Genomic DNA, 19410 nt, shown 5'->3' on the forward strand with positions numbered 1-19410 from the left:
CCTTCCTTTCTATCAGGAGACTATGTCACCTGTTATAATGGATACTGGTTTTAGGCCAAACGTCTACTTATAATTTTCAGTGCAAATTTGACAGTAATTCAAATATCCATGCTTCCGTTTTAGGTATAATAGACAGCACAGTTTCAGAACAGAGGCAAGTTGTAGCAGTGACTGGCGATGGTACCAATGATGGTCCAGCACTGAAAAAAGCAGATGTTGGCTTTGCTATGGTAAGGAGTTTAAACGGCTGTCTACTGTTTCAGATAAGTGCTTCTATTAAAGTGAACTGCCAGTTTTTGTTGTGATTAATATTTAGATATATATTGAAGATTGAATACAATTGAACTACACACACCAGTGGAAATAGCAGAACTGATTGCAGCTCCCTTTGCTTCCAGTTAACCGCATTTTCCATAGGAGGACTGCCATCAAGCGGGTTATAGCTCCACCTATCGTCCGAAGGCAAGAATGTTTTGAAGCCAAGACTAGGGGCGTCAGGCCCCTCCCACTCTCCAGTTCATTCTTGCCTTCGTACCGAACAAGATTCATATTACAGCGTAGCGTCTAGCTAAGTCTTTTGTGTTTGTTCGTGTATTTGTCTGACAGGGTGTGGAGATATTGTTGTTTGTGTGTATCCTGAGTGTTTTCCTTCCCTCTGTCTTGTATTTAACACTGTTTATTCTGTAATTCTTAGGGAATTCCCTTGGGGGGACTCTCCCTTGCCCGGGCCATTTCTTTCCCCAGTTTTTAGCCTAACGGCTCTTAGAGAGACCGCGGCTGCGGTTCTCTCTATTCTCAGGCGGGAGCTTGCGGCTGCAGCTCCCTGCTTTACCCCGCCGCTTGTTTCGTGCCTTCATGATCCACGTTTCCCCCAGGAGCCTCCTCTTATGGCTCCTTTTGCTTCAGTCCCTGGCCGTTTGAGTTGCTGCCTTCCCGGGTTCTGCCGTGGCTTTTTTCCTCACGGCGGTGCCTTTAAAACTTCCCCTCCGGGAGCCTGCGGCTGCGGCTCTCCTACCCTCCCCCTTAGCGACTTTTAGCCGTTGGGCGGTTTCTACCCTGACTCGTTCCGTGGCTTTAAATATCTCGCTGCGAAGGTCTCTGCAGTCGGCGGCTGCGGCTGCTTCCCTACTGCTGCCTTAGCTGCTACGGCATTCCCCTGTCCGTCCCCTGCTTCATTTTTTAGAGCTGCGATTACGTTTGTCAGCCCCGCGGCTGTAGCACGCATTTGAGACTGTGCTGGGCAACCCCCCTTTCAGTTTGCTGGTGCACCTCAGTGTCCGCCACTGATACTTCTTCATACTCCACCATTCTTGATTGTATTTTTCCCGCTCATTTTACGGGCGCCATTTTGTTTGTCCCTTTTTCCCCGCTCTTTCTGTTTAGCCTCTCCTGTACTAAACAAAGGGGGGTCTACCTTGCAAGGGCTCCTTGTACGTGTATTGCAGATAGGACCCTATAGCTCTACAAGGGTTCCTCTACCACATGGCGGCTGCTGATGCTTATTGCAACTATTTGATCTCTACAACTACTTGAACCTGTACTTTTCCACTGTCGCATCAAGGCTGTGGCTGTGCACCAGACTGTTTGAACTGTACATTCTGCCCCATACGTGGCCGTGTACTAAGGCGGTGGATACTGTGAAAAGCTGTTTGAACTGGACATTCTGCCCCATCCGTGGCCGTGTACCAGGGCTGTCTGGACTGTACATTCTGCCCCATCTGTGGCCGTGTACCAAGGCTGTTTGATACCATATATTCTACCGAGGCCATGTATCAACGTTGTTAACATTGTACATTCTGCCCCATCCGTGGCCGTGTACTTAGCCATCTGCCAGTGCATTCTAGCCCATCCGTGGTCGTGTACTGAGCCTGTTTGGGTCCGTGCATTCTGCCCCATCCATGGCCGTGTACTGAAACCCATAGAAAATAAGATGGCGGAACAGCCAACGACAACTCAGACAGCCAAGCCGAAACTATCTAAGGCGGCCAAGCATAAGCACACCAAAGCGGTTGCCAAAACTAAACATCTTTCCAGCCACAGCAAAACCAAGCGCCCAGGCTATGTCTCTGCCTCGGTCCCCGATGGAGCGGCCCAGGAACAGTTAACGAATCTTTTTCACTCTCCCACTGCTTCCTCCTCCGAGGAGGACTTTGCTGGGTTTCCTGACCAACCAACTGCCACCCAGCCCCCTCCCATATTACCGCCTAGGGCTTACCCACCGTCACAGCCCGCTGGGCCGCCTCTACAGGCGCAACCATCTATTTCACTGGGACTGCAGCTGTCTCATGAGTTCCTATCACAACTACAAGGCATGCTGTCATTTTTCACTCAAACACAGTCACCACCACAAGTCCCCGCCATACCTCAGCACAGTATGGACCACTGTGTATGCAATGAGGCACATCCGTCATGCTCTCCAAATCCTTTTGACATTGCCAGAGGCAGATTTATTGATGAGGTTTCTGGCGGGGAGGAGTCACTTTTTGCTGTGCAAGCCAAAGGACACGGAGTGATCATTCGGAACATGAGGAGGATACATCTTATCGCTTGTTTGATGCTTCAGATTATCAACCCCTTGCTCGCAGAGTACTGAACACCCTTGGCCTCCAAGCTACAAAACCGGCAGCTACCGCTCCCGCTATTAAAGGGGCCAGGGTTTTGAAATCCCCCGCACCAACAGAGCACTACCTGCCTGTGCCAGATCCAATTGCTAAACTGGCTAAGGACGAATGGTCTCATCCATTACAGGCTCGCCGCTTTAACGCCCTTGCGGACAGACTTTACTCTCTGGCTCCAGACTTTACCAGCAAACTGGCCGTTCCTAGCATAGACGAGCCGATCTCCAGTCTCGTATCTAGATCCCTTTTGCCGAGGGAAGGAGATTCCCATCTAAAGGACGCCACTGAGTGGAGGCTGGACTTTGCATTACGTAAGACTCATGAGGCCACCGCCTTCTCCGTGCGAGCTTCTGCATCAACTTCCATCTTTTCCAGGGCAGCGATGATGTGGTTGGATGACCTCTTAGATGACCCTAGTCCCAATCCGGTCTCTCTGAAACGGTCACTCGTGAAATTGCGCAAGACGGCGGTGTTTGTGGCTGACGCCACCCTGGACGCCAATCAGTTGGCAGCAAGAGCTATGGCAGCCCAGGTAGTCGCTCGGAGGACCCTTTGGCTTCGTCACTGGCAAGCGGACTCTACAGCCAGGGTCAACTTGTCAAGGGCACCTTATTCCGGCTCCTTACTGTTCGGTGAGGAAGCCCTAAAGGCTGTGCTCATTGATCCCAAGGATGCTCGAAAGCCTGTTCTGGCCACTGTTAGGAACGTCGATCGCAGGCCTTTCCGACGTTTCACCTCATAACGCACGACCCAGCCCTTTCGAGGAATGCGGCCCGGAGGACGAGGCCGCGAATTCCGAAATTATGATTTCCGTCCCTCCAGGGGAGCCTGGAACAGGTGTTTCCCGGGCAGAGGTCAGTACCAAGGGCGCAGAGGTACCTCAACGTCCTCATATAGGGGAGGGTCTGCCAACACAAACAGTACTGATGCGATACCAGTTGGGGGTAGACTCCTTATGTTTGGAGACAATTGACTGCGCTGACTCAGGTCGCCTGGATCAGAGAGCTTTTTTGTTATGGCTATGCAGTAGAGTTTTGGGCAACACCTCCAGACAAGTTTCATCCCTCCCCTTGTCCCAGGGCACCAGCCAGGCACTGCATCATGCAGACAGCCATACATCACCTCTTGGACACAGCGGCGATAGACCCAGTCCCTACAACAGAGAGGTCGGAAGGGGTGTACTCCCTCCTATTTGCTGTGCCCAAACGAGATCTGTCATGGAGGGTGGTATTGGACCTCAAGTTCATTAACCGTTTCGTAAAGTATCGCAGATTCAAAATTGAATCCCTCCACTCCATTACAGAAAGCCTTCACGAAGGAGACTTCCTGGCGTCTATCGACCTAATGGAAGCGTATGTCCATGTGCCCATTTGCTTAGCCCACAGGAAATTCCTTCGGTTTGCCTTTGGCACCCAGCATTTTCAATATCGAGCGATGCCATTCGGCCTCTCGTCTGTCCCGAGAGTATTTACCAAGGTACTACTCATACTAGTGGCTTACCTCCGGCTCCAAGGGGTGCACATCTATCCCTACTTGGACGATCTTTTAATACGGGCAGGTTCCAGGGAGCTGGCTAATCAACATCTAAAGCTCACGCTCCATGTCTTACAGACTTACGGCTGGTTAGTCAATTTCGAAAAAAGCCATCTACAACCAACCCAACGCCTACAACATCTAGGGGCGATGGTTTTCCTGTCTCCAGAACGCATAACCGCTATCACAGCTATCGCAAGATGTCTGATGCACCACGCAACCGCAGATGTCATGCTGCTAGCCAGGGCTCTAGGAATGTTGGTATCCACCATCCATACTGTGCCATGGGCCCGAGCTCATGCTCGTCACCTTCAGTGGGCTCTGTTGCCATTTCAGCAGGACATTGCCAGCTGAAATCATCGCTCAATTCCTGTGAGCCCCGCACTGCGCCTTTCATTTCGATGGTGGACGAGAGTACAACATCTCACCCAGGGCACTTCCTTCAGAGACCCCAGCAGGACTGTTATCACCACAGATGCCAGTCTCCTCGGCTGGGGAGCCCACTGCAACTCCCAGTTCGTTCAAGGGGTTTGGACCGCAGTAGAGCAGACTCAGAGCATCAATTGGCTGGAGCTAAAATCTGTCCACTTAGCTCTGCTCCATTTTCAGTCTCTGTTCCCCTTGGACCATGTTCTCATTTGAACAGACAACACATGTGCAAAATCACATTTAAACAGACAGGGGGGAACCAGGTCCCGTCTCTGCAGAACCTAGCTTATCTCATCTTCAACTGGGCAGAACAACATCTCCAATCCTTGAAAGTAGAACATCTCAGAAGAATTTGGAATGTGACAGCAGACTGGTTCAGCAGACAACAAGTCTTCCCAGGAAAATTGAAGCTTCATCCGACCACTTTCCATCTTCTCCAGCGTTGGTTCGGCCTCTTCTCAGTCGATCTGTTTGCCTCCAGTCACAATTGCCTGCTCCCCAGGTACTTCGGACGATACCTGGACACGACAGCGGAAGCGGTGGATGCTCTGTCCATACCGTGGCAGGACGGCCTATTGTACACCTTCCCTACAATACCACTATTAGCCAGAACCTTGAGGAAGGCGTGGCGTGAGAGGGCACGGCTGGTTCTGATAGCACCATATTGGCCCCGTCGACCGTGGTTTTCGGATCTCCTTGCAATGTCGGTAACGGATCCTTGGACACTCCCAGTCAGGCCAGACCTCCTATCCCAGGGCCCAGTATGGCATCAGGACCCCTCTTGGCTCAACCTAACAGCATGGCTTTTGAACAGAGACATTTGAAGTCGGCTGGCCTGTCTGACGCTGTTATCGATATTATCTTGGCCTCGAGAAGACCTTCTACCACTCGTATATACCAACATACTTGGGTGGCATTCTCCAGGTGGTGCCAGTCCAGCACCGCGATCCTTCCCAGGCCACAATACAACAGGTGTTGCAATATCTTCATAGGGGCTTCATGATGGGACTTAGACCCAACACCTTACGTCGACATGCGTCCACTCTGTCGTCCATTCTCTCAGTGTCTTCCACTGGTGCCACTATTGCCTCACATCTGTTCATCAAACGCTTTCTGAGGGGAGCTGTTCTACGTTCACCGGCTGTAGTCCATCGTTTCCCCTCATGGAGTTTGTCGAAGGTCCTGCAGGCTTTACAACGCCCTCCGTTTGAACCCCTTAGGACTGTGCCTTTACGTCTGCTCTCATTCAAGGTCTTGTTCCTGATCGTAATCACCTCTGCGAGACAAGTTTCGGAACTGGGCGCATTGTCATCTGCCCGCCATCTCTGTGTCTTTCACAAGGACTCTGTTGTGCTGAAAACTGATCCTTCCTTCCATCCCAAGGTCAACTCAGTTGTCCATTGCAACCAGGACATTGTGCTTCCTTCATTTTGTCCGAATCCTACCCATCCTCTAGAGAAGGCTTGGCATTCATTGGATGTTCGGAGGGCTCTCAAGACCTACCTGTCTAGGACCCAGGATATACGACGAACTGAGTCTTTGTTTGTATCCTTTCATCCACGTTCTTTATTAGCATAAAGTAGCTAATTCCACCTTATCCCACTGGTTGCGTGCATGTATTGCCTTAGCTTACGAGTCCCTTAAGCTTCCAGTGCCAGCTAGCATAACAGCTCATTCTACTAGGTCAGCGGCCACTACGGCTGCTTTTGCTACTATTTATTATTTATTTATTTTATTCAGCTTATATCCCGCCCGACTAGCAAACAGCTCTCTGGGCGGCAAACATAGAAAGATATACAATAATAAAATTACAAGATCAATATAACAAATATAAAAGTACATCATCTAAAATACCAGTTACAACATTTACATAAATAACTTAGATTAAAATGCCTCGGAGAAGAGAAAGGTTTTAACCTGGCGCCGAAAAGATAATAGTGTCGGCGCCAGGCGTACCTCCTCGGGGAGACTATTCCACAATTCGGGGGCCACCACTGAGAAGGCCCTAGATCTTGTTACTACCCTCCGGGCCTCCCTATGGGTCGGGACCCGGAGGAGGGCCTTCGTAGTAGACCGTAGTGTACGAGCCGGTTCATAACGGGAGAGGCGTTCCTGCGGGTATCGTGGTCCCGCGCCGTATAAGGCTTTATAGGTTAATACCAACACTTTGAATCTGGCCCGGTAGCATATTGGAAGCCAGTGCAGGCGAGCCAGAACAGGTGTTATATGCTCAGACCGCTTAGTTCTTGTTAGCAGTCTGGCCACCGTATTTTGCACTAGCTGTAGCTTCCGACCCATCTTCAGATGTAGTCCTACGTAGAGCGTGTTGCAGTAGTCCAAACGTGAGGTTACCAGAGCATGAACCACTGATGTAAGGTCCTCCTTACTCAGATAGGGACGTAGCTGGGCTACCAACCGAAGTTGGTAAAACGCATTCCGTGCCACCGAGGCTACATGGGCCTCGAGTGATAGGGAAGAGTCTAAAACGACTCCCAAACTACGAACCTGATCCTTTAGGGGGAGTGTAACCCCTCCAGGACAGGGTATGTATCCACCATCTGACCAGAGAAACCATCCACCAGCAGCATCTCAGTCTTATCCGGATTGAGTCTCAGTTTGTTAGTTCTCATCCAGTCCATTGTCGCGTCCAGACAACGGTTCAGCACATCGACCGCTTCACCTGAAGAAGATGAAAAGGAGAAGTAGAGCTGCGTGTCATCAGCGTACTGATGACAACGCACTCCAAAACTCCGGATGACTGCACCCAACGGCTTCATATAGATATTAAAGAGCATGGGAGACAAGACCGAACCCTGCGGGACCCCATATTGGAGAACCCACGGGGTCGAGCAATGTTCCCCAAGTATTATCTTCTGGAGACGGCCCGCCAAGTAGGAGCGGAACCACTGCCAAGCAGTGCCTCCAACACCCAACTCCGCAAGTTTCTCCAGAAGGATACCATGGTCGATGGTATCAAAAGCCGCTGAGAGATCAAGGAGAATCAACAGTTACACTCCCTCTGTCTCTCTCCCGATATAGGTCATCACACAGGGCAACCAAGGCCGTCTCAGTGCCAAAACCAGGTCTGAAACCCGACTGAAATGGATCTAGATAATCAGTTTCATCCAATAGCGCCTGGAGCTGGTCAGCAACCACTCGTTTCAAGACCTTGCCCAAGAATGGAACATTTGCCAATGGTCTATAGTTGTTAAAGTCCTCTGGGTCCAAGGAAGGTTTTTTCAGGAGTGGTCTTACCGCCGCTTCTTTCAGACAGCCAGGGACCACTCCCTCTCGTAAAGAGGCATTTATCACTTCCTTGGCCCAGCCAACTGTTCCATCCTTGCTAGTTTTTATAAGCCAAGAGGAGCAAGGATCAAGTACCGAAGTGGTTGCACGTACCTGTCCAAGCACCTTGTCCACGTCCTCGAACTGAACCGACTGAAACTCATCCAACAAAACATGACTAGACTGTGTTCCAGACACCTCATTAGGACTAACTGTCATAAAATGGGAATCTAGGTCCCGACGAATGCATAAGATTTTATGCTGGAAGTGCTTAGCAAACTCATTACAGCGGGCTACCGATGTATCTACCATGTCCTGTGGGCCAGGGTGGAGTAGCCCTCGGACAACTCTAAAAAGCTCCGCTGGGCGGGAGAGAGATGACTTAATAGTGGCGGCGAAATGTTGTTTCTTCGCCACCCTCACCGCACCTACATACCGCTTGGTAGAAGCACAAACCAGTGCATAATTGCATTCGTTGGGAGTTCGTCTCCAACTCTGCTCAAGCCGTCTCCTATCTTGCTTCATAGCTCTTAGCTCCTGAGTATACCAAGGAGCTGTATGAGCTCTACAAAGGAGAGGGCGCACAGGAGTGATCGTGTCCACTGCCCGGGTCATCTCTGCATTCCACAGATTAGCCAGGGCTTCGACAGGAGCGCCAGTCCTATCAGCCGGAAAATCCCCCAGAGCCCTTTGAAAAGCATCAGGATTCATTAGTCTCCGGGGGCGGACCATTTTAATAGGTCCCCCACCCTTGCAGAGGGAAAAGGCCACTGAAAGTCTAAACTTCAGCAAGCAGTGATCTGACCATGACAAAGGGAGAGATGTAAGACTCCCCACATCCAGATTACTATCCCCATGTCCAGTAGTAAAAACAAGGTCGAGAGTATGCCCCGATACTAACGCCCCTGTTGCTGATATTTGTAGAGCTGCTGTTTGGTCTACTCCACACTCGTTTATAAGGCACTACAAAATAGATCGTTATGCCTCTGCCTCCTTTGGCAGACGAGTGTTGCAACAGGTTCTTAATGATGATTAGGATGTGGGTGGTCCCTCCCTGTTATGGGCTGCTTTGGTACATCCCGCTTGATGGCAGTCCTCCTATGGGAAATGGACCATTGGTCTCACCTGAAGGGTGATTTTCATAGGAGGACTGACATCACGACCCTCCCAGTTGGAGGATATTTAGATATTTACATATTGTTTTGGGGGGTGTTTATATATTCCTGTTACGCTATTATATTTAGATTTACTAGTGAAGTCAAGACTGCAATTAATGTTATCTCGCTATGTCAGAGTCATATGATTATTGCTATTGTGTCATGTCCTTGCTGGTAGGCCTGTTGGCCTTTTCTCTTGCATCTTTAGATATCTCTTTTTAGACTCGCTGCGAATGAACTGGAGAGTGGGAGGGGCCTGACGCCCCTAGTCTTGGCTTCAAAACATTCTTGCCTTCGGACGATAGGTGGAGCTATAACCCGCTTGATGTCAGTCCTCCTATGAAAATCACCCTTCAGGTGAGACCAATGGTCCATTCTCAGATAACTTAAAAGGAGAGCTGCATAAACCAACAGTGTCCATATATAAGATTATACTTGTATGAAAAACTAAATAGGACTGTACTTAGGTTCTAAGGTGTTCACTGTGACAATTTGGATAGAAAAAAACTTGAGTGTATAATGTTGCAGCTTTCTCTGGGTAAAATGTGGTAATAAATCTGCAATGTCTTGTGTCTCTGAATCTAAAATCAAAAGTAAGAACCTGAAGCTATCAGTAGTGGAGATGGCATAAGAAACTAAGAGCCATGGAAATATTCTGGGGATGTGCTGGCTATTGAAATAGGTGGAACTCTTGGACTATGAAAAGAGATGTTCCAATTGTAGAAAGTCCTGAGGACTGTGCTGAAAGGGTGGGGGTAGAATGACGAGTGTGAAGAAGACCTTAAAGAAATTATGATGTTGCTGCTTGAGGTCAAGATTATCTGAAACTCACTTTTGACCATTTTAATCTAAAAGTGAGATATTAATGTGGTTAATGCTAAACTTATACTTCTTTTGAGCTTTTAATGCAGAGATTAAGTTTCTTCTGCTCTTTTTCCTTGTCACAGTGGAGTTGTGACACTGCTACTGAGTACACTACTTTATCTCTGTAGAATTGGTGTCACTTACATGACACTGAACCTTGCATACTGCTTCGTATGTTTTTCTCTTCTGTTCACTAATGTGAACTCCATATTGATGTTTTTTTTTTGAAGGAGTAAAAATGAATTTGTCTTGTTACATTGATGGGACACCAAGGTGTAGATGCCTCCCATACCATTCTCATGTAGCATTTTAAGGTCACCGTTTTCTATTTAGCTGTGTTGTGTCTGTTGCATTTCTATTCTCAACAGCTGAACACAGACAGCTTTTCAGATTAAATTATGCAATCACTTGACACAAGTAACTGATTACTGTTCCTTGTTGGAATGATATCTAAGGGACTATGCCTAGATTCCAAAACATACTGCCTCATCTAGAAGTGGTGGAATTTGCTTAATGTGGATGGAGCATTCAGCAACTGTGTTACTGTGCCATCTAGTGGTTTTGAAGATTATTGTCTGATGCAAAAGAAGCTTAGAATGTCAAGCTATTTTTAACTAAGCACAGCATGTACAAAATATTGCTAAAAGGCAAATAAAGCTTAAAATGTGCAATTTCAATAATGGTCATGTGGATTTATTGTACAGGAGTAGCTTTAACTGGTTTGCATGCCATGCTTCATCAGTACTCATCTGTAATGGGAGCAGATGAAATGCACTTCCAAGATTTGTAAGGTCTATGCATTGCAATTCTGTATATGAGTACCTTAGAATAAATCCCATTGAATCCAGTCAGACTTGCTCCCACATGTGCATAGTTTACTAGGTCAGTTAATATTAGTGCCAACAGATCTGTCACCAATCTGATAGAAATCTGCACTAATAATTGCTGCAAATACTGACAGTGACTAACCTAGTTAAACAATTGGATTTGACACAATAGTTATTCTTTTGATATTATTTAAACTTGATATTGAGACAGTGAGACAGTTAAATAAAAGTTGGGTCCACTGAAGGAATGGAACCTTTGGATGAGTGTTTTCAGGAGTGGTCCTAGTGCTTTGTGTGCACACTTTTTAACTGCAATGTGTTATAGCTGGAATGTTATAATGCCTGTCGTACCTCATGTTGTGACTTTTTTTGGATTTTCCTTTCAGGGTATTGCTGGAACTGATGTAGCTAAAGAAGCTTCCGATATTATTCTTACAGATGACAACTTCACAAGCATTGTTAAAGCAGTTATGTGGGGAAGAAATGTGTATGACAGTATCTCCAAATTCCTTCAGTTCCAGCTTACTGTCAATGTAGTGGCAGTAATTGTTGCTTTCACAGGAGCATGTATTACACAAGTAAGTATTATGTATTCATTTTCAACTACTAGGGTTGAAAATACACACTGTGTGTAACTGATGTAATAACCTTTTTAGAGCAATTTTACTAGAAGTGTTTTTTTAAAAAGCATGGTACCAAGCTTCAGTAGAGAACGTGTTTAACTGCTGTATGACTTGTTGGTTTCTAGGATCTTTGTGTTTATGTATAAGGAAATAATACTGTTTTTATAGGATTCTCCATTGAAAGCTGTTCAGATGTTATGGGTGAATCTCATAATGGACACTTTGGCTTCACTTGCTTTGGCAACGGAACCACCCACAGAAGCCCTCTTGCTGAGAAAGCCTTATGGTAGAAATAAACCTCTCATCTCACGCACAATGATGAAGAATATTCTGGGCCATGCTTTCTATCAGCTTGTGGTTGTCTTTACACTCCTGTTTGCTGGTAAGAATTCTGTATTCCTATGCTTTAACTTTTCAGAAGCTAACTTCTTGCTTTGTGGCTGCTTCTCAAATGGCTATTTCAGTCTTCAAATTCAGCTGTTCACTATTTAACTTTTTTGACTTGCATGCAAATCTGAATCTACATGAAATACTGAGAGTGTTAACCTCTCCTTCACAGGCGAAAAAATCTTTGACATTGATAGTGGAAGAAATGCACCTCTTCATGCTCCTCCTTCAGAGCACTATACTATTGTATTTAACACATTTGTTATGATGCAGCTTTTTAATGAAATAAATGCCCGAAAAATCCATGGTGAAAGGAATGTATTTGAAGGAATTTTCAATAATGCTATATTCTGTACCATAGTTCTTGGCACATTTGTTGTACAGGTGGGTGGATTACTCAATTTATTTGATACAGAATTTTTATTTTGCCTTTTTAGTTGCCAATGTTTTACATATGAGCCATTATCAGGATGGGACATTCCTAGCATGTCCAACATAGTACAGAATTTGGCTGACATACTACGAAATTCTTTAAACTTGGAGATTTAACTGAGAGGAACCTTCCTCTGTACCTTTACTCTGATGTAGTCACCAGTCCAACATTGGCAGCTTAAAACCATTTTGTTTGGAAATTGGAAGTCTTTTCATGTGTTGCTTTAAAATCCATAGAGTAACCTATTGGCATACCTGCTGAAATATGTGCTTCTTAATCTGGCTTCTAATATCACAATTGAATCATTATATTTGTATGTCAGATTAAACTAAGCATATCTGTATCAGCATGCAGCAGATTTAATAATTAGGAAGTGATTTGGATACCTTTGTTAGAGTATTAAATATGTAAAAATGGATGACTCCTCTCAGAACTTCACTGATTAAAATGGAAATAATGAACTTTCATAGTTTTAATTTGTTTAATTACTTTATTGCATTTTTACTCCACCCTTCTTCCCAAAGGGAGCCCAGGGCGATGTGCATGCAATCTAACATCATAATATAAAACATTGAAACAAAACACATATAAAAACTATAATAAAACAATACATTCCAGGAAGCAGAGATGAAAATATCAACCCAATCTCTGTTTCCTAAAAGCTTCAACAAATGCGTTTTAGATGCCAGTGTGGGGGACAAACACTAGCCTGGATCATTGACAAAAGCAAGCTTCTGCAGGGCTCTAAAATATCTGATAGAATAATAGCTAAGAACCTTATGTTCTGAATAGGTGGGTGAAATATTTGATGCAGTTTAACCAGCACTGGTTTCTACAAATCAACTGTGAACAAGGGTGCTTTGGAATCCCTACTCCAGAGTCAGAAATTTCCATGTTGCCTTCAAAAAAAGAACCCTTTAAACTATTTTGGGAAAGGGAAGGTTTAAGGTTTTTAGTGCTAGTATATAGTTAAAGAATTTCTTTACTGACACTTCTTATTGTACTACTTGAGTAATAGGCAATTTAGTTGTCCAGTACTAGATTTACAAAAGAGTGATACTATTCATGATTTTTCTTAACAGATAGTTATTGTGCAGTTTGGAGGAAAGCCTTTCAGTTGTTCAGAGCTCACAGTGGAACAATGGCTCTGGACAGTTTTTCTAGGAATGGGCACACTTCTTTGGGGCCAGGTAAGAAGCAACTTTTTATGCAGGTAACTTGCTGGAGTTTTCAATGCTTGTGTTCCAAAAGTGTGTGTGTACTTGTATATTCTGCACTCCTACTACAGGAATATGACTTTTCCATGGCAAGCAATGTGCTCCATTCCACTTTTTACAGGCACTTTGAGAAAGGAAGCATTTGTTGACTATGTTGTTCTCTGATGGAAAGGCTTCTGTCAGTTGAATGGGGAGTGAGACATGTTCTTAGCAATTTTCCCTCCTCCCTGCAGCTCCCCACACCCTCTAAACCTGCTCCAGAGGGTTGGGAAGTTCTCCAGAGCATATGTTTTTTGGGGGGAGGGCAGTAGGGCACTGCAGAAGAAGGGGGAATCACTGAAAATTTCTTCCCTCTCCATTCTGCTGACAGAAGCCATGCTGTCAGCTGAGTGACACCTTTAAATACAACCCGCAGTCTCTTTATAGAAACTGACAGCAGTTACTAAGATGCTTCTGTTGCATCCAAATGTCTGCCAGTGTTTTGCTGCTATACTGGCTGCCTGCTATTTGGTGTAACCTCTCAATTCCCAGCCCGTTAGTCACCAACTGTTCTAGTTTGTTCGGGGGGAAAAAAAGGTTAAAAGTAAATGTGGGCAGTGGCTGGGAAATCTCAGTAGTTTTGTATTCTTTGAATTTCTAAATGCAGCTTGTGTAATACTTAGCTTTTATAAATTTGTTAAATTCTTTCCTATGATTATAGTTGATATCAACAGTTCCAACCAGCCATCTGAAATTCCTTAAAGAAGCTGGCCATGGAACCCAGAAGGAAGAGATTCCAGAAGAAGAGTTGGCAGAAGATGTAGAAGAGATTGATCACGCTGAAAGAGAACTACGGCGTGGTCAGATCTTGTGGTTTAGGGGCCTAAACAGGATACAAACTCAGGTATGGTCTTGGAAAAAGGTAGGAGATAGTGAGGGTTGAAGGGATTATAAACTTTCCCATTATTCTTGGAATTGGTTTGGGTGGTAGTCATAAACTGTGTGAGTGAACTCTTTGCTACAAGGTCAAATGGATGGTTCTTTAATCCCTCAAATTCCTTCTTTACTTCATCTCCAAATGCTCTTCTTGCTTCTTTACCTGCTCTATAAAAAGTGCCTTTTTCTTTATTTTCTATGTGTTTCGTAGATGGGATGCTCCTTTCTCTTGTTCTTTCTCTTGTTCTCTCTCTCTCTTGCTGAGCAAGCTGTCACAATCTCTGATTCCTTACAGATGGATGTAGTGAATGCTTTCCAGAGTGGAACTTCTATTCAGGGGGCTCTAAGGCGGCAACCTTCCATCGCCAGCCAGCATCATGATGTAACAAATATTTCTACCCCTACACATGTAGTATTTTCCTCTACTACTACTACTACTGCTTCTACTGCTTCTACTACTGTGGGGTGTGAGTGTGTGTTCCTAAGTGCATGAAATTAACATTTCCTAATTCACACACCTAACGTTTCATTCTCTCCTTCAGTCCTTAAATTCATCATTAAGGCTTTTCATACTTTTTCTCACAAAATGGAGTCCTCAAAACCTTTTTTTCTTAGAGGGCTACAACACAGGTGGAACAGTTGCAACTATGATTTATGTTGAAAGTTGAGCCTGCACATATTGTGCCTTGATTCTTGCAGAGGGGACATCTTTAAATAATAATAATCATCAGGAAACTGTTATAAATATTTGAGTATATGCCTTCCAGAATAACTGTTTGCAAGAAGATATACAATACAATTCTGTTAAATGTTTAAAGCAGGTTCAACATAAGTAGGTAATTTTCAGATGCTTGCTAATGGGAAATAGCTAGTTACAAATTGCAGCTTATAATTTGGCTATAATAAAATAACAGCTTCAATTTGCAAATCCAACTTTAAAAATCCATCAGTTGGGCATAACTCAGACTTAAAATTTTGAGGATGCGTCCTTTTGTGAGATTAAATTACAAAGTTTTTTACATGGGGTTTCCTACAAAGCTGCAGGAGTTGAGTTACTTACTGAGACAAACTAAATACTTAGTTAATTCTATATGGTTTTGCAGCCAGATACACTTATTTCAGACAATTTGATGCATTTCTTTCTAGATTATCTTGCCAATTGTATGCAAACCTCCATTTGGTTACTTTATTTCTAGTGCATTTTTTCACCCACATTTTATGTGCTAACCTCCCTCTGGAACTGGCAATACTTTAATATTGGTAATACATAAATTAGGGCTATAACTTGGGTTGAAATATCTCAAGTCTGTCTCAAGTCAATTTGGAAAAATACTTGAAATTCAAAGTTGTTGCTAAATAGGGAAGGTGCCTGACTGCACTGGCTTTGATCTCAGAAACGTTCGTAGAAATACTACTTCTCATGAAGAATGTGAGTTTCATGAAAAAGGGTTAATAAACATAGCAATGGAAAGAACTAGCAGTCCTGTTTGCAAGCACTTGTACTAACAGAAAGTTGCCTTTGTCTACAAGTATTTTCTTAATGTTGTGGGATTTGTTTTTGGATCCCAGTCTTACAGTTTTGTCTGCTTGTTGTTCAGTATATTTCAAACTACAAACATCAAAATTCTAGAAAACACAGTACATCAGATATTTAGCTAACATCAACTATTTCTAAAATACGTATTGCAAATTTCATGAGTATTTTTATCTGTGGTGTCCATAAATTATATAGATTACTGAAAGTGTAGGGATAAACAATTGTTTCTCTGTTGCTTCCTGTTGATAGTTTGGCGACAGTCTTCTTAGTGTGCATGATGTGATGCCTTGTATTTCCCAGTATACCATTCTAAATCAATTTGGTGATCTCTTGGTCTCCACATATTACTTATTCCTACATGTATACTAATGCAGATGTACAGGTAATGCCTCTTTCCAACACAGGTATTTTAAAATGGCCCACGATTGACTTCTGTCTATTAGTCTGATGCATTAGCTCAATATTTTTCTTGAATTTAGTTCTTTTTCTGACAGCAAAGAAAACCTTGTGCTGTTAGAAATGCAAAACTTTAGTGTGACTTCAAGGGTGTATCATAATATTAGAAAAAGAGTAGTTATAGAAGAGGGTTACACAGCTCTCCTGAAACAAACTGGTCCCATGAGTAGATCATGTAAATGTTTTGCACAAGTTGTCTGACATTTAACTGACTCTTTAATTAAGGAGGGTGATAGCACAGAACTATTAAATCCTATTAAATTGAAGTTGTTATGAATTAAGAAGTGCATATTTTTCAAGATTCGGGTCTCTTGGTTCCACATGTATTCTGACTAAAGAATTCTGGCATGTTCTGGCATTCCACTAGTAGTAAGGATGTTTTCATAAGTGTCAAAGTTAAAATGCAGTACAAGTGGTTGCACTATTAATTTTCCATAGGAGGTATCCCATCACTGCGGGTATTAGCTCCACCTATCGTCCGAAGGCAAGAATGTTTTTGAAGTCAAGACTAGGGGCGTCAGGCCCCTCCCACTCTCCAGTTCATTCTTGCCTTCGTACTGAACAAGTTTGAAATCATTGATAGCGTAGCTCATAGGATAAGTTTTTTTTTTTTTTGCCTTTTCTGCCTTTTGTGTGACAGGGTGGGAGATTTGTGTGTTAGTACTGTATCTTCCCTTCTCTGTCTTGTCTTGTTTAACTCATTGTTATCCCTGGGGAATCTCTTTGGAGGGGTCTACCTTCCCGTGGGGTTTTTTCCCCCTGTAAGTTGCCCAACAGCGATTTAGAGAGACCGCGGCTGCGGTTCTCTCCTCTGTGGCGGCGGGCGCAGTTTTTAACTCAGGAGCTTGCGGCTGCAGCTTCCTGATCTGCTCCACCGTTTTTTCTCGTGCCTTCACGGCTTCTCATTTATTTCAGGAGACCGCTGCTGCGGCTCCTGTGCCTGCCGCCCTCCCCGATACGGCTGCGGTTGTTTTTCTGAGACGCTTTTTCAAACCTCCCCTCCAGGAGCCTCCTGCTGCGGCCCTTGTCCCTACCCGTTTAGCGGCGTTGTTTGGAGGCGGCTCTTTCTATTTTCCCCTCCGGGAGCCTGCGGCTGCGGCTCTCCTGCCCTCTGAGCAGTTTTATTACCGGGACTGCTCTGCGTCCCTCGACTCGTTTTGCAGCTTTAACTATCTCGCCGCTACGGTCTCCTGGGGTCCGCGGCTGCGGCCTTCTCTTTCCCCTGTTATTGCCTTAACGGCTACGGGGATTTAACTGACTGCTTTTTTGCCACAGTCTACCCTATCTAGTTTTTTAGCCGCGGTTGCGTCTCTCGGCCTGCCAGCTGTAGTACACATTTGTGACTGCGCTCGGCAGCCCCTTTGAGTTCTCTGGCGCGCCTCAGTGTCCGCCATTGCTCCTTCTTCATATTCCGCCATTTTAACTGTATTTTTCCCGCTCTTTTTGTGGGCGCCATTTTGTTTGTCTCCTTTTTTCCCGCCCTTTCTGTTTAGCTTAGTCAGTACTAAACAACGGGGGGTTCTGCTTGCAAGGGCTCCTTGTACGCGTGCTGCATAGACTCCTATAGTTCTATTTCATCTACAGCTATTTGACCACGCTGCCTGAACTGTACCTTCTGCCCCATTCGTGGCTGTGTACTAAAGCTGTTGATACTGGACACACGCTTGATATTATGCAAAGCAGTTTGGACTGTACATTCTGCCCCATCCATGGCCGTGTACCAGAACTGTCTGATCTATACATTCTGCCCCATCGTGGCCATGTTCCAAGGCTGTTGATACCATACATTCTGCTCCATCTGAGGCCATGTACCTACGTCGTTAACCCTGTACATTCTGCCCCATCCGTGGCCGGTACTTAGCCATCTGCCAGTGCATTCTGCCCCATTCGTGTGCCGTGTACTGAGCCTGTTCGGGTCTGTATATTCTGCCCCACCCGTGGCCGTATACTGAAACCCATAGAAAATATAAGATGGCGGAACAGCCAGCGACGACTCACACAGCCAACCCGAAACTATCTAAGGCGGCCAATCAAAAGCATGTGAAAGCAGTCGCCAAAACCAAACATCTTTCCAGCCACAGCAAACCTAAGCGCCCACGCTATGCCTCTCCTCCGGTCTCCGATGGAGCGGCCCAGGAGCAGTTAACGACTCTGTTCCACTCCCCCACTGCTTCCTCAGAGGAGGAGGACTTTGCTGGGTTCCCTGACCAACCAACCTTCAGCCAGCCTCCTTCCACATTACCATCTACGGCTTACCCATCGTCACAGCCTGCTGGGCCGTCTCTACAAGCGCAGCCATCTACGTCACCGGGACTGCAGCTGTCTCATGAGTTCCTGTCTCAACTACAAGGCATGCTGTCATTTTTCGCTCAAACACAGTCACCACTACAAGTCCCTGCCATACCGCAGCATAGTATGGATCACTATGGATGCAATGAGGCGAATCCTTCATGCTCCCCAAATCCTTTTGACATTGCCAGAGGCAGGTTTAGGGACAATGTTTCTTGCGGGGAGGAGTCACCTTTTGCTGTGCAGGCTGCAGGAGACGAATGGAGCGATCACTCTGACCATGAGGAGGATACATCTTATCGCCTGTTTGATGCCTCAGATTATCAGCCTCTTGCCCGCAGAGTACTGAACACCCTTGGTCTCCAAGCTACACAACCAGCAGCTACCGCTCCTGCAATTAAAGAGGCCAGGGTCTTGAAATCCCCCGCACCAACAGAGCACTACCTGCCTGTGCCAGATCCAATTGATAAACTGGCCAAGGACGAATGGTCTCATCCTTTACAAACCCACCGCTTCTCCGCCCTTGCGGACAGACTTTATTCCCTGGCTCCGGACTTTACCAGCAAACTGGCCGTTCCCAGCATAGACGAGCCGATCTCCAGTCTAGTCTCTAAATCCCTTTTGCCGAGGGAAGGAGAATCGCATCTAAAGGACGCCACTGAGCGGAGACTGGACTTTGCCTTACACAGAAACCACGAGGCCACCGCTTTCTCCATGTGAGCTTCTGCATCAGCTTCCATCTTTTCCAGAGCAGCGATGATGTGGTTAGATGACCTCTTAGATGAACCTAGTCCTGATCCAGTCTCTCTGCAGAGGTCACTGGTGAAATTGCGTAAGACG

The 19410-nt window shown here is 45.4% G+C and overlaps 1 protein-coding gene across 6 annotated transcripts in view; it reads left to right on the forward strand.

Annotated features, from left to right (window-relative positions):
- Window positions 1-19410, forward strand: part of ATP2B1 (ATPase plasma membrane Ca2+ transporting 1) — a 101770-nt gene that overhangs the window by 76011 nt on the left and 6349 nt on the right. For 5 of the 6 annotated variants that reach the window (XM_061639589.1, XM_061639586.1, XM_061639587.1 and 2 more), the window contains 6 exons: window positions 124-230; window positions 11100-11291; window positions 11505-11718; window positions 11896-12107; window positions 13239-13346; window positions 14074-14256. In XM_061639589.1, coding sequence (XP_061495573.1) covers window positions 124-230; window positions 11100-11291; window positions 11505-11718; window positions 11896-12107; window positions 13239-13346; window positions 14074-14256 — 1016 coding nt within the window. Of the gene's footprint in view, window positions 1-123; window positions 231-11099; window positions 11292-11504; window positions 11719-11895; window positions 12108-13238; window positions 13347-14073; window positions 14257-14583; window positions 14671-19410 lie in introns of all 6 variants that reach the window. The other variant, XM_061639591.1, reaches the window with a different exon arrangement.

This window comes from Rhineura floridana, chromosome 8 (assembly GCF_030035675.1).
Source record: "Rhineura floridana isolate rRhiFlo1 chromosome 8, rRhiFlo1.hap2, whole genome shotgun sequence".
NCBI classification, from domain to species: Eukaryota; Metazoa; Chordata; class Lepidosauria; order Squamata; family Rhineuridae; genus Rhineura; species Rhineura floridana.